This window comes from Oncorhynchus gorbuscha, linkage group LG01, assembly GCF_021184085.1.
Source record: "Oncorhynchus gorbuscha isolate QuinsamMale2020 ecotype Even-year linkage group LG01, OgorEven_v1.0, whole genome shotgun sequence".
NCBI classification, from domain to species: domain Eukaryota; kingdom Metazoa; phylum Chordata; class Actinopteri; order Salmoniformes; family Salmonidae; genus Oncorhynchus; species Oncorhynchus gorbuscha.
This window is the reverse complement of record NC_060173.1, coordinates 85884259-85899709: the sequence shown is the minus strand read 5'-3', so window position 1 is coordinate 85899709 and position 15451 is coordinate 85884259. Positions and strand designations below refer to the sequence as shown.

The 15451-nt window shown below is 44.8% G+C and overlaps 1 protein-coding gene across 2 annotated transcripts in view; it reads left to right on the top strand.

The window, feature by feature from the left end:
• LOC124044308 (cytoplasmic protein NCK2-like) overlaps positions 1 to 4971 on the top strand; it is a 46750-nt gene extending 41779 nt beyond the window's left edge. For both annotated transcript variants that reach the window (XM_046363965.1, XM_046363974.1), the window contains exons 3-4: positions 2513 to 3327; positions 3599 to 4971. In XM_046363965.1, the coding sequence (XP_046219921.1) occupies positions 2513 to 3327; positions 3599 to 3793 (1010 nt within the window). In that variant the 3' untranslated portion in view covers positions 3794 to 4971. The remainder of the gene's footprint in view (positions 1 to 2512; positions 3328 to 3598) is intronic.
• The last annotated feature ends 10480 nt before the right edge of the window (positions 4972 to 15451 follow it).

Below are 15451 nucleotides of genomic sequence, written 5' to 3'. Positions count from 1 at the left end.
TGCTTCAACAAATTACTGAGTAAAGGGTCTGAATACTTATGGAAATGTGATATATTTTTTTATATATACATTTGCAAAAAACACACACACACACGAAGATGATTACGTACTGTTTGAAATAGCACACAGAGGGTGAGACACTGTATGCTCTTTCCATGACAAGCTGACCGGGTGAAAGCTATGATCCCTTATTGATGTTAAATCCACTTCACTCAGTGTAAGGGAGGAGACAGGTTAAAGGAATTGAGATGGGTCTTTCATTCTTAAGCGTCTGTATCGAGAATGGTACACCACACCCAGAACATCCAGCCAACTTGACAACTGTTTGAAGCATTGGCATCAACATGGGCCAGCATCCCTATGGAACGCCAGCATCCCTATGGAACGCCAGCATCCCTATGGAACGCCAGCATCCCTATGGAACACCAGCACCTTGTAGCGTCCAGGCCCTGACAAATTGAGGCTGTTCTGAGGCTAAAAGTGGGTGCAACTCAATATTAGGAAGGTGTTTTGTTCACTCCGTGTGATGTATGTTTGTGGTGTCTTATGTCTCCTTCCCTGTCGTCACTTCTCAGGCGCTCTGAAAAACAAGCCTCTCACATAACCCTTGTTTTACATGGACCTTGAATATTCTATTAAACATTATGGTCTGTTCAATATTTCTGTCTTGTTTGCATTTGCCCATCCCTTTGTCTTTTTCATTCTCTCTTTCTGTCAGCTCTTTCTGTCAGCTCTTTCTGTCAGCCCTTTCTGTCAGCCCTTTCTGTCAGCCCTTTCTGTCAGCTCTTTCTGTCAGCCCTTTCTGTCAGCCCTTTCTGTCAGCCCTTTCTGTCAGCTCTTTCTGTCAGCTCTTTCTGTCAGCCCTTTCTGTCAGCCCTTTCTGTCAGCTCTTTCTGTCAGCCCTTTCTGTCAGCCCTTTCTGTCAGCTCTTTCTGTCAGCTCTTTCTGTCAGCCCTTTCTGTCAGCCCTTTCTGTCAGCCCTTTCTGTCAGCTCTGCCCTGTGATGTCTGGTCGTCTGTGTGTTAGTAACAGCTGCCAAGGGACTCCTCTCCTGCTCCCATCTCCGCTCTCACACAACAAAACAGCAGGAAAGTTTAGTGCCACTCTGTGTGAACCCCATAACTTCCTGAGTTAACTCACACAGTCATCTAAACAGATGTGACCTCGCTCTATCTACACTGCAACACACACACACACACTTGTCATTTTTCCCTGTGTTGTGACTAAACAAATGACAGCATTGGGAATTTTTGTGTGCAGTGGAATGTAATTGTGCTTACTTTAGTTATGCAGTATGTTTGGTTACATTTGTATTAGTCAGATGTAATTGGCTTGTACAGTAAGAGATGCCCGGATGTAGGTCTGTCTGATATGTTCCAATCAACCACCTGAGCCACGAGACATCTGTTTGCCTGTCATCCGTCTCCCTGGGTCCGGCAGATGAACGCATCAGAACAACTCTTAGTTGGCCCCGGCCAGCGCTCCCACGTGGGTTACACGACGGGTAACCAAGCAGCATGGAGGAGACAAGCGCTTTGTTGTTGCTGCTGCCTGCTGTCTTTTTGTTGTGCAGAAAGAGGCAAGGAGACAGGTAGGAGGAGAGGAACCTTTGATCCCCTGCTTGCCTGTCAGTCAGGCCCACAGCAGAGCCACGCACCAGACACCCTGTCTACTCCACTTTTCTCCCCAGCCAGCACTAGTTTCATCCTTTTGATGCGTGGAGACGCAGGTAGCTGAGTGGTACAGAACACCTGGTTTAATGAGGAGACACACTCCGACGGAGTGTGTCTGTGTGTCTGTCACTTGGGTGCATTTACTGTATGTGGGTAGAGAGAATTTCTGTGTATGTAGAGTCTGATCTTGTACTGTATGTATGTGATTGTGAATTATAGTATGTGTGTGCTTGCCCTCTCTCAGCTCTTTGAGGAGGAGGTCCTCTATCTTCTATTTTAAGTGTTGACATCTCCACTGGGCCTAGAGTACAGCCTGCACCCTCTATTAGTGTCCTGCCCCCCCCCCCCTCAACCCTAACTCCTGCCTGGTCTCTCACTGGAGCTTAAGCCTGCCCTGCCCACACACACAAATCCACTTCGTCTCCTGCTGCCTCATTTACTCAAAGCTTTGTCAGTACCACTGGATTAATGACTTATCAAAGGACTTGGGTTGTAGATATGTGGCAGGGGTGGCAGAGCGTTGGGCCGAAAGGAATCCCCGAGCCGACTTTGAAAAATCTGTCTGTGCCCTTGAGCAAGGCACTTAACCCTAATTGCTCCTGTAAGTAGCTCTGGATAAGAGTGTCTGCTAAATGTAAAAATGTAGATTTAGTGTCTGGTTACACAGGTGTTGTAGTACCAGTTTCTGCCACCTGCTAGAAGAAACCTGAAATGCTTTTGATTCATTCCACTGGCAACAACAGACTGTCTTTCACTGGCTGTCTAAAATTAAATAAAATGTCAGGTCATGTTAGCTTAACATACTGATGTAGTGATTATCTTCCTCTCTCCTCTCTCAGGACTGGGTAAGGGCAGAAGGAAGCAGAGTGCCCGTGATGCCTCTCCCACACCTAGCACGGATGCAGAGTACCCCTCCAATGGGAATGGGGGAGGAGGAGGAGGCGGTGCCGAACGCATCTACGACCTCACCATCCTGGCCGTTGTAAAGTTCTCGTACATGGCGGAGCGCGAGGATGAGCTGACCCTAGCCAAGGGGTCCCGGGTCACGGTGATGGAGAAGTGCAGTGACGGTTGGTGGCGGGGCAGCCAGGGAGGTCGCGTGGGCTGGTTCCCCTCCAACTATGTCCTGGAGGACCCCACAGAGAGAGAGGGCGAGGGGGGTGGAGGAGGAAGGGACTCTCCAGGTTATCCAGGGCAGGGCAGGGGGGCCACGATGACCAACGGGCGGGCGGGAGGTGGTGGCGGCCGGGATGGAGAGGGAAGTGGTGCGCTCCATCTGGTCCAGACTATTTACCCGTTCAGCTCAGTGACGGAGGAAGAGCTGAACTTTGAGAAGGGAGAGGTGATGGAGGTTGTGGAGAAACCAGAGAATGACCCAGAGTGGTGGCGCTGCAGGAACGCCCAAGGCCTGGTGGGCCTAGTGCCTAAGAACTACGTGCTGGTGCTGAATGATGCTGACGGGCCTCCCGGGCTCCCCGCCCTGCCGCAGTCGCCCCCTGGCTCCCCACAGATCCGCTACGTGGGGCCGGCGATCGTGGGCAAGTTTGCAGGCAGGGACTGGTACTATGGAGGGGTGACCAGACACCAGGCAGAACTGGTCCTCAACGAGAGGGGAAAGGAGGGGGACTTCCTCATACGGGACAGCGAGTCATCGGTGAGTGGGGGAAGAGAGGATGAAGGAATGATTGAGGATAGTGGGAGGAAAGGAGTGTTAAGGGAGCAGGATAGAGGGAAGAGTAGAATAATAAGTTGGAGAATAGGAGAGATCTGCACACACGAACAGCAGAAATATTGACCTGTGATTTATAAATGAAGTCATGGTGCCCTCTGCTGGTGGATAGTGAGTAGCGTTAGTAAAGGAAAGCATGTTTGTTGGAGACAAATTGGTGAGTAAATGAACTGACTCTCCCTTTCTCTCCCTCTAGCCCAGTGATTTCTCTGTGTCTCTGAAGGCACCTGGGAAGAACAAGCACTTCAAGGTGCAGTGTTCAGAGGAGGTCTACTGTATTGGCCAGCGCAGGTTCAGCTCCATTGATGAACTGGTGGAGCACTACAAGAAAGCCCCCATCTTCACCAGCCAACACGGAGACAAGCTCTACCTGGTCAAACCTCTGCTGTGACACACATACATGAACACATATACACACACAGGCACTCAGACATGCATATACACACACACATACGCACTCCACCAAATGCCCATATCCCAGCAATCCTCAACATGCTGAACTTGGGGGATAACTTAGTCTGTTTTAGCCTAGTCACATTGCTGGTCTTGGTTCTGTTTCCTTTCTTTGGTTTTAGGTTTTCTGTTTGTTTGGAATTCCCACATTTTTGTAACTCATTTAAAACCCTCTCCAGAGGTTCCGATGATTTCTAAAGGAAATAATGACTTCACTAAGTGACCATTTGTAAACACCCTCTTGCCTTTTCTCCTCTTCTCTGCCTTCATCCTCCTCAGAACTGTAGTCATTTTCTTCCACCTCTACCTCCTCTTCATCGCTCTATCATCGAGGAGAAGTAGGAGAAAGCGAGAGAGCAAATTGAAAAGAGTGGAGAGTATGAATGTCTGTCAATGTACAACGTGTACTGTATTGCTCTTCTATTGGCTCCAGCTCTACACTACACTTATGGCACATCACCAGTGTTTTACACACAAGGCTCAGACTTTTCTGTTTCCCTCTATTCGGGCCGGCACCCGTGTCTCACTGGGCCATGGCTCCGGCGGTCCTGCTCTCATTTGGGGCCAATAACAGGCCACAGGTACTTTTCAGCTGGCATTTACATACATGGCTAACTGAACTTTAACACCTCACAAAGCAACTGTTTTTGATTATGCAGAGGTTGTTTATTCAGTTCTTCACAAATCTTCATTGTCAGTCCTAGCTATGGAAACATAATTTCCCTAGTATAACATTAGGCTGTATACACTAACTAGTGTAACGCTGGTGTTACAGTCCAAAAGCAGCATTACTGTTTTGCTAGTCTATTGCTTCCAGCTCTACGCGACACTTACTGTTCTGATGTTCTATTGGCTCCAGCTCTACACTACTTCTATTTGATTGTCTCCAGCTCTACACAACACTTACTATACTTCCTCACTCACTCATTCCCCGGCCCTAGTGCTGTTTTCCAATGAAGATCAGGTCTTCAGGGTGTTTTACTCTCAAGGTTATATACAGTGCATTCAGAAAGTATTCAGACCCCTTGAATTTTCCACATTTTGTTACATTAGTTTTATTCTAAAATATATTCAATAATTTTTCCCCCTCATCAATCTACACACCCCCATAATGACAAAGTAAAAACAGGTTTGTAGAAATTTTTGTAAATATATTAAATATAAAAAACTGAACTGAAATCAAGTATTCAGACCCGTTACTCAGTAGTTTGTTGAAGCAGCGATTACAGCCTCTAGTCTTCTTGGGTATGACGCTACAAGCTTGGCACACCTGTATTTGGGGAGTTTCTCCTGTATTTGGGTATTCTTCTCTGCAGATCCTCTCAATCTCTGTCAGGATGAGGAGCGTTGGTGAACAGCTATTTCCAGGTCTCTCCAAAGATGTTCGATCGGGTTCAAGTCCGGGCTCTGGCTGGTTCACTCAAGGACATTCAGAAACATGTCCCGAAGCCACTCCTGTGTTGTCTTGGCTGTGTGCTTAGGGGTCATTGTCCTGCTGGAAGGTGAACCTTCGCCCCAGTCTGAGGTCCTGAGCGCTCCGGAGCAAGTTTTCATCAAGGATCTCTCTGTACTTTGCTCTGTTCATCTTTCCCTTGATCATGACTAGTCTCCCAGTCCCTGCCGCTGAAAAATATCCTCACAGCATGATGCTGCCACCACCTTGCTTCACCATAGGGATGGTGCCAGGTTTTCTCCAGACATGATGCTTGGCATTTAGGCTATAGAGTTCAATCTTGGTTTAATCGGACCAGAGAATCTTGTTTCTCATGGTCTGCGAGTCTTTAGGTAGGAGTCTCTGTGGTTCCAAACTTCTTCTATTTAAGAGTGATGGAGGCCACTGTTTTCTTGGGAACCTTCAATGCTGCAGACATTTTTTTGGTACCCTTCCCCAGATCTGTGCCTCGACACAATCCTGTCTTGGAGCTGTACGGACAATTCCTTCGACCTCATTGCTTTTTTTCTCCCTGACATGCACTGTCAACTGTGGGACCACATAGACAGGTGTGTGCCTTTCCAAAACATGACCAATCAATTGAATTTACCACAGATGGACTCCAATCAAGTTGTTGAAACATCTCAAGGATGATCAATGGAAACAGGATGCACCTGAGCTCAATTTCGAGTCTTGTAGCGGAGGGTCTCAATACTTGTGTAAATAAAGTATTAATGTTTTTTTTATTTGTATTACATTGGCAAACATTTCTAGAAACGTGTTTTTGCTTTGTCATTATGGGGTATTGTGTGTAGATTTATATGTATTGAATCCATTTTAGAATAAGGCTGTAACTGAACAAAATGTGAAAGAAGTCAAGGGGTCTGAATACTTTCTGACTGCTCTGTATGTGTTTATGTAGCTGACGGCAGGCACTAATTCAAGAGTACTTAAACTGTTGTTTTGATTTGCTCTGTGCGTCTGTTTACCAATGTGTCGATCATGGGGTTCTCAGCTTTTCCTCATTGATATATCTGAATGTTATTGAGCACCGTTATTTCATCCTTGTTCCCACTGTATGTATATATTCAGAAGAAGATGCGGTACGTAATATGAATCGTTTCCATCCAACCTACGGGACTGTGCCACTAATGACGTGGTGAGAATTATAATACTTTTGTTCAATAAAAGTTTTTGCAGAATAACTCAAATCATGGGCTGTGTGGCAGCGTCTACACTTTCTGCCTCGGATGTTGTACTGTGTGACAAGTGGTGATTGCTGCTGGTCTCTGGGAGTGGATGGATACAACATGTTGTTATTATTCTCCCCTATAGTTACCATCAGAGCCATGTATTTACCTAGTTGCCATTGAGGTTTCTGCATTATTTACATGACACTATACCATTCTATTTCAACCATGTTGGCGCCCCGTGAACATTACATGGGGAATATTTAAATCTTGCTATGTAACTGCCCACTAAGCATTAGGTGATTTCTTCTGGACGCCTTTTTGTCTTGTCTTGACCGGTGGTGTTATGTTTTTTTGGTGCTGTCCGGACTGGCCTTGATTTGTCGTCTATATTTGGCCTTGATTTGACCCCGCCCAAAAAAGACACCTGTGATTGGTTCGGACTGGCCTTGATTTGACCCAAATATAGACGTGTATGATTGGTCCAGTATGGTGTTTGCCTTTCATGCCACGACCCGGGTTTGTCTGTCGCTACATTGGTGTCAGAAATGGGTTGGCAGCTATGACTTTAACATCATGACTGGTAGCCTAAGCAATATGGTGAAATCTCCTACTAGCCCAGAATTCCACGTATCCTCCTCTTAGATTTGTGGGGAGTACTGTAGTGAACAAGTATAGGCCTACACTTCCCACTTAGCATTTACGGATAGCAATTTCTTTTGGCCATATTTTTGGGGTCGTATTTTTTGGGCGGCAGTCTGGACCGGCTTTCATTTCATTGTCCAAGAACGTTGATTCTTGGTCCGGACCAAATTGGAACTAATCATAGACCTCTGTTTGGTTCAGATTTGGTCCGGTTTGGACCGGCCTTGATTTTCAATGTCCATTGTCCACTGTACAGTAAAGAAACATAGAGCACAGTAAAGAAACAGAGTACAGTATTGTATTGTACCCTACTTTACTCTAATGTACTTTACGGAACTAAACTGTACTCTACTATACTGTTTTTACTGTACTGTAATGTACTGTACTCTACTGAATTAAACTGTACTCTACTGTAAACTACTTTACTGAATAAAACTGGACTGTCCTGTACCATATTGTACTGTGCTACTGTACTAAACTGCTGTACTGTAATCTATGATTTGTCTATGATTGTCTATGATTTGTTCAGATTTGAATCTGGTCTGCACCGACCATATTTGTATGTGGCGGAGGTCATTCAAATAATACCAGTATGCTTTACAAGTGTTTGTTTTTACGTTTACATTTTGGTCATTCAGCAGACACTCTAATCCAGAGCGACTGACCATCATTGCGTTCAACTAAGGTATATAAACATATCACAGTCATAGCAAGAAAAAATACAAATCTGTAACCATTACTGAGAATGTTAATGTAGCTGAAGTGGTCTGATGGTTTATTCTGTAGGTTGGACTACTTTGAACATCATCGCTGCCCGTTTTAGAGCTTTTGAAAACGCTAACATAAGTCCATGTGACAGATGGGAGCAATAATAAATATTCTGTTGCACTCTTCAGTTGGCTCTTCTATATTATTGTCATGTGACGCTTACTTCATTGAGAATGCAGTCAATTTCTCCATAGAATCATGACTGAAAAATACACACTCAGCAATAAAAGAAACAGCCCTTTTTCAGGACCCTGTCTTTCAAAGATAATTAGTAAAACTCTAAATGACTTCACAGATCTTCATTGTAAAGGGTTATAACACTGTTTCCCATGCTTGTTCAATGAACCATAAACAATGAATGAACATGCACCTGTGGAACGGTCGGTAAGACACCAGCAGCTTACAGACGGTAGGCAATTAAGCTCACAGTTATGAAAACTTGGGCCTTTCTACTGACTCTGGAAAAACACCAAAAGAAATATGCCCAGGGTCCCTGCTCTTCTGCATGAACGTGCCTTAGGCATGCTGCAAGGAGGCATGAGGACTGCAGATGTGGCCAGGGCAATAAATTGCAATGTCCGTACTATGAGAAGCCTAACAGCACTACACGGGGACAGGACGGCCAGCTGATCGTCCTCGCAGTGGAAGACCAACATGGAACAACACCTGCACAGAATCGGAACATCCGAACATCACACCTGCGGGACAGGTACAGGATGGCAACAACAACTTCCTGAGTTACACCAGGAACGCACAATCCCTCCATCAGTGCTGACTGTCCGCAGTACGCTGAGAGAGGCTGGACTGAGGGCTTGTAGGCCTGTTGTAAGGCAGGTCCTCACCAGACATTACCGGCAACAACGTCGCCTATGGGCACAAACCCACTGTCGCTGGACCAGACAGGACTGGCAAAAAGTGCTCTTCACTGATGAGTGGCGGTTTTGTCTCACCAGGGGTGATGGTCGGATTCGTGTTTATCGTCGAAGGAATAAGCGTTACACCGAGGGTCCATCATGGTCTGGGGCGGTGTGTCACAGCATTGTCGGACTGAGCTTGTTGTCATTGCAGGCAATCTCAACACTGTGTGTTACAGGGAAGACTTCCTCCTCCCTCATGTGGTACCCTTCCTGTAGGCTCATCCTGACCTGACCCTCCAGCATGACAATGCCACCAGCCATACTGCTCATTCTGCTCGTGATTTCCTGCAAGACAAAAATGTCAGTGTTCTGCCATGGCCAGCGAAGAGCCCGGATCTCAATCCCATTGAGGACATCTGGGACCTGTTGGATCAGAGGGTGAGGGCTAGGGCCATTAGCCGCAGAAATGTCCGGGAACTTGCAGATGTCTTAGTGGAAGAGTGGGTTAACATCTTGTCAAATCTGGTACAGTCCACGAGGAGGAGATGCACTGCAGTACTTAATGCAGCTGGTGGCCACACACCAGATACCCCCCTTTTTCAGGGACACATTATTCAATTTCTGTTAGTCACATGTCTGTGGAACTTGTTCAGTTTATGTCTCAGTTGTTGAGTCTTGTTATGTTCATACAAATATTTACACATGTTAAGTTTGCTGAAAATAAATGCATTTGACAGTGAGAGGATGTTTCTTTTTTTGCTTGCGCAGTGCCAAGCGTCGGCTAGAGTGTATTTAAAGCTTGCCGCCATTGGACTCTGGAGCAGTGGAAACGCTTTCTCTTGAGTGATGAATTACTGTTCACCATCTCTTTTTTTCTCCCCAATGTTGTGGTATCCAATTGTTTTTAGTAGCTACTATCTTGTCTCATCGCTACAACTCCCGTACGGGCTCGGGAGAGACGAAGGTTGATAGTCATGCGTCCTCCGATACACAACCCAACCAAGCCGCACTGCTTCTTAACACAGCGCCATCCAACCCGGAAGCCAGCCCGCGCCAATGTGTCGGAGGAAACACCGTGCACCTGGCAACCTTGGATAGCGCTGCAGTACAGCGCCCTTAACCGCTGCACCACCCGGGAGGCCAGATACTGACTGTTACTTTTGATTTTGACCCCCCCTTTGTTCAGGGACACATTACTCACATGTCTGTTGAACTTGTTCAGTTCATGTCTCAGTTGTTGAATCATATGTTCATACAAATATTTAGTTTGCTGAAAATAAACGGAGTGTACAGTGAGAGGACGTTTGTTTTATGAGTTTATTTTCCATCTGTAAATTATGCATTTTCAACTTCTGTACAAGAAAATGACTGATTTTGCTTACTCGGTGAATCTCAGATTAGAGCAATATAAAAAGGATTGGTTGGCCGAACTCTCTAAATACATGGCTCTGATTATCACCATAGATCTGTCTGGCTGTTTAAATGCAGTCTGGCTGGCTGCCGATTGACTCGGGCCAATCGATAATGGATTGATACGGTCTGCCACGGATCTGATGACACCTAGCTGTCAACATGCAGCTTGACTGATTGATTGGACTCGCTTGCCTCAATCTGATAAGAGTACATGACTAATACTTTAGCTCCCTCTCAGACATGCTGTCAGCCCCCATCACCAGTACAAATTATGTTGATGATTGTGAGAGGGTAAATGAACAGACTAGCCAACTTTTTTTCTACACTTACACCCACAACTTTGTCAGACATGGATTAGGGATTTGTTAGTTGTCAACATGGTGTGAAATTGTAGCTTCATTTCAAAAACAAAATGTTACTGTAACAACAGCAGGTACTCTCACTACAGCAGCTAAATCCCCACATTAAGAGGAAGTGGGGGAGAGGATGGTGGAAGGAGAGAGGATGGTGGGAGGGGAGAAGGAGAGGATGATGGAGGGGAGGAGAGAAGGAGAGAGGATGGTGGAAGGGAAGGAGAGAGGATGGTGGGAGGAGAGAAGGATAGAGTATGCTGGAAGGAGAGAGGATGGTGGGAGGAGAGAAGGATAGAGGATGGTGGAAGGGAAGGAGAGAGGATGGTGGGAGGAGAGAAGGAGAGGATGATGGAAGGGGGAGGGGAGGAGAGAAGGAGAGAGGATGGTGGAAGGAGGGGAGGAGAGGAAGGGGAGAGGAGAGGATGGTGGAAGGAGGAGAGGAGAGAAGGAGAGAGGATGGTTGACGGAGAGGAGAGAGGGTGGTGGAAGGAGGAGAGGAGAGAAGGAGAGAGGATGGTTGACGGAGAGGAGAGAGGGTGGTGGAAGGAGGAGAGGAGAGAAGGAGAGAGGATGGTTGACGGAGAGGAGAGAGGGTGGTGGAAGGAGAAGAGAATGAGAGGATAGTGGATGGAGGAGTGGAAGGAAAGAAAGAGAGGATGGTGGAAGAGGGCACGGAGGAGCGAAGGAGAAAGGATGATGGAAGGAGGAGGGGAGGAGAGAAGGAGAGGATGAGTGAGATGGAGGGGATGTGAGAAGGCACAGGATGAAAGAAGAGGATGAACGACGAGGAGAAGAGAGTAGAAGATTGTGGATCAGAAAACGGTAGAAGGCAGGAAATAAGAGGATGTAATGTTCCCTACCCGTGAATCTCCCATAGAGGGCACTGGTCCTTTATCTGAAAGAGATTTCTGCCTATATGGAAAAGCTCTAAAATGTCTAAAGTTTCCTATTAACTTACTTTATTAACTTCCATGTCTACTGATCTATAAACACATGATCTATGCATTAGATTAGAGGGTGCTGGTGAAGGGTAAAGCAAAAAGGACATTCATTACAGAAAGTCCAGTACACTGGTCTCTGAGACAGCCAAGCTTTGTTAATCCTGATGAATATATAATCCATTGGTAATGACCTGTCTAATGGAGTTAAGGACAGACGTGAATTGAATTTGATTTCATTCCGGTTTTCTATGAGAGGTGGAGAGGTGATTGACAGTGTAGTGTTATTGCTGCAATGTAGAGCAGGGGTATCTGCTGAGTATGGGTGTTGTGTTAGTCCTTGCAGCTTGATCTCTAGGGGAAGGGCTCGGCCAGACAGACTGTTCACATTACACTGAGTAAATCCTTCACCAGCAAAACATCACACAGTGGCTGTCTGGTGAGGAGGAGTGGCTGAAACAAGCACACAAATGATACAGGTCCTGATATATGTGTATATGTGTAACAGTGGCGTTCGATGCTGTTTAAGATGAGGGAGGATGATCATCTTTTTTATGAGCATGGACTTATTTCTATTACAGCATATTGGATGACTCTCATTCATATTCCATTCACCCAGCTCAATCTAACATCGATAGGTTTAGGCTACTACATGATACAAACATTTCCCCTGTACCCATCATGAGGTTGCTACAACAGGTTGAGAGATACATTTGAGTAATCAAGGGGACAGAGTGACACATTCAATACCACCTTGCACACTCTTGCCTGCATCTCGCTGATCTAGGTTTTAATTATTAGTCCGACAGTTGCAAATTAGAGTTTATATTGGACTAATTCAGGTACGTTCATCCCCGTTTTGAACCATTTTCTCTGTTTAAGAAACTTTTTCCACAGAACTGGTGGAATGAATGCACCCCTGATCACACGCAAACACAGAGCTAGCAGCCATATACAAACAGCATGATCATCTTGCTTGATGTATATATAGCTAATTCCTTCTCGCATCTACACTCTCTACTCCTCTCAACTTTTCCCTTCGCTTGTGGACTTCAGTGCACAATACAACAGCTGTCTGTGACCAGGTGAAAAAACCTTTCCAAGCCAAACCTTCATACCTTAACTGCTAACCAGTACACACAGCCTACATCATTGGCACCATATTAGCTAATGTTATAGTCAACATAGCTACTAGAACTAATGCGTTAGTAAACCCCCTAAAATCATGCAGTACAGTGTACAGTAATATATTAATACAACCAAAAACGTCCAGTGTTGGATAGCCATAGCCAGCTAGCTAACATAGCATCCCTCTTTGAGCTGGATGTTTGAGTAGGCAAAATTTGCTAGCTGCATTTGCTTGTTAAGTAAGTGAAAGTAGGGGAAAAAATACCAAGAAATATAGCTAGCTCTCTTTTCCTTCTTCATTTTTGAAGAAATTTATTTGTTCAAAACTGTTCAACTATTGTCTTTCTCTCTCTTTGAATCAACTACTCACCACATTTTATGCACTGCAGTGCTAGCGAGCTGTAGCGTATTCTTTCAGTACTAGATTAATTCTCGGATCCTTTGATTGGGTGGACAACATGTCAGTTCATGATGCAAGACCTCTGATAGGTTGGAGGACGTCCTCCAGAAGTTGTCATAATTACTGTGCACGTCTATGGAAGGGGGTGAGAACCATGAGCTTCTTAGGTTTTGTTTTGAAGTCAATTTACTCAGAGGAGGACTGAAGCTAGCTGTCCTCTGACTACACCATGGTGCTACCCTACAGAGTGCTGTTGAGGCTACTGTAGACCTTCATTGCAAAACAGTGTGTTTTAATCAATTATTTGGTGACATGAATATACTTAGTATAGTTTTATCTAAAAAGGATAAAAATGATACTGTTTCACTATTTTTATTTTTTTGAAATTCGCTGAGGAGGATGGTCCTCCTCTGAGGAGCCTCCACTGGTGTGTACATATTGCTGTGTGTGTGTGTGAGCTCACATACCGGTGTGTGTCGTGGTTGATTGATTACTGATTTATTGGCTTGTCTGATCCACTTCTATCTGAACGAGCCATGGTTGTATTGATTGGCTAATGGGTCACACCTCTTCTCACTCCTTCTGCTCGTCTGTCTTTCATCTCATTGTGTTTGTGATGGTGTCAGTGAGAGGCAACTGCTCATAAAAAAAGTATGTCTCAGTCTCTGTGATTCCTCTCACTGATCGGAAAGCTTTTAACACACATGTACACACATCCTCCTGTATCTCTTTCACACACACATCACACATTCCCTCTCTCTCTTTATCTGACTCTCACACAAACACTACATTTTTTATTTATGTTTTATTCGTTTTTCCTAATTCTAACATATGGAATTGTTTTAAGATAAAGAACACTCATAAATGGCAAAAAATATGTATCATAAGGAGTAAGGTTTTGAAGTGTCTATCCTATATCTAGGAGATATAGTAAAGCTCAGGATTTAAAAATAAATAAATTGGGACATATATTTAACCCCTTATTTTGGTTGACACAGAACTACCTCCATACTTCCATTTGTTTGTATGGTGGTTGACACTTCTGGGTGTTGTAGAGCAAAACGAAGAACAACATCATGTCCGTGAGAGTCTCCCTTTTCCATAGTGGTCATAAAATGTAGGCCAAACCGTTTGGACGCTAGACGTTTTTGCGAGAATAATGATTTTCTGGATGCCACATGGTCTGACAAACACTGCTGTAGCTCGGCCACCTTCCACCGCAAATGAGGATGTGGTGGATTGAGACGTAGCCCAAGATATTTCTATCTTAAATTGACGGATTTTGATGGGGATTTTTGTATTATGTTAATTAGATTGACGCACAAAATTGTAAGATAGATAGGTGGGACATCCACATTTCACAGTCATAGTAAGAAATTTTTCTCAGCATTGTCAGAGCTAGTAACAGGGAAAAGAGTCAAGTGCGAGTGTTAGTTCACAAAATACTTTTTATTTATATATTTAATCTAACTGCACTGTCCAATTTACGGTAGCTATTACAGTGAAAGAATACCATGCTATTGTTTGAGGAGAGTGCACATTTATGTACTTGAAAATGTATCAATAAACCAATTAGGCACATTTGGGCAGACTTGATACAACATTTTGAACAGAAATGCAATGGTTCATTGGATCAGTCTAAAACTTTGCACATACACTGCTTCCATCTAGTGGCCATGAAATAAATTGTACATAGAGTCCTAAGTCAGACAAAAACAATACAAAAAAACATTTTTTTCTTTGTATTATCTTTCACCAGATCTAATGTGTTATATTCTCTTATATTAATTTCCCATTTCCACAAACTTCAAAGTGTTTCCTTTCAAATGGTATCTTAATTATGCATATCTTTGCTTCAGGTCTGGAGCGACAGGCAGTTAGATTTGGGTTATGCCATTTTAGGCGAAAATTGAAGAAAAAAAGGGTCCCATACTAAAGGGGGGTGGTAGTTTTCAAAGATACTCTGACAAGTTAGGGTTTCAGATGTTTTCGGAAGATGGGCAGGGACTCTGCTGTCCTAGCTTCAGGGGGAAGCTGGTTCAGACGAAAGATGACTGCCTGCACTTGGACCTGCGCCGATTTCTGTGTGAGGTAGGGTCATACTCTATTGATGTTGTAGAGCATGAACCTGCAAGAGCGAGTAACTGCTTTGATGTTTGCAGAGAATGACAGGGTGTTGTCCAGGGTAACGCCAAGGTTTTTTGCACTCAGGAGGGTGGACACCGCTGAGTTGTCAACCATGATAGAGAGGTCTTGGAGCTGGCAGGCCTTCCTGAGGATGAAGATCAGCTCCATCTTGTTGAAAATGAGCTTGTGGTGCTGGGCCGACATCCAAGCTGAGTTATCTGCCAGGTACGCAGAGACGTGTGTCACCACCTGGGTGTCAGAAGGGGGGGGGGGAGTAGTTCAGTGTCATCTGCATAGCAATAATAGGAGAGACCATGTGAGGATATGACGGAGCCCAGTGACTTG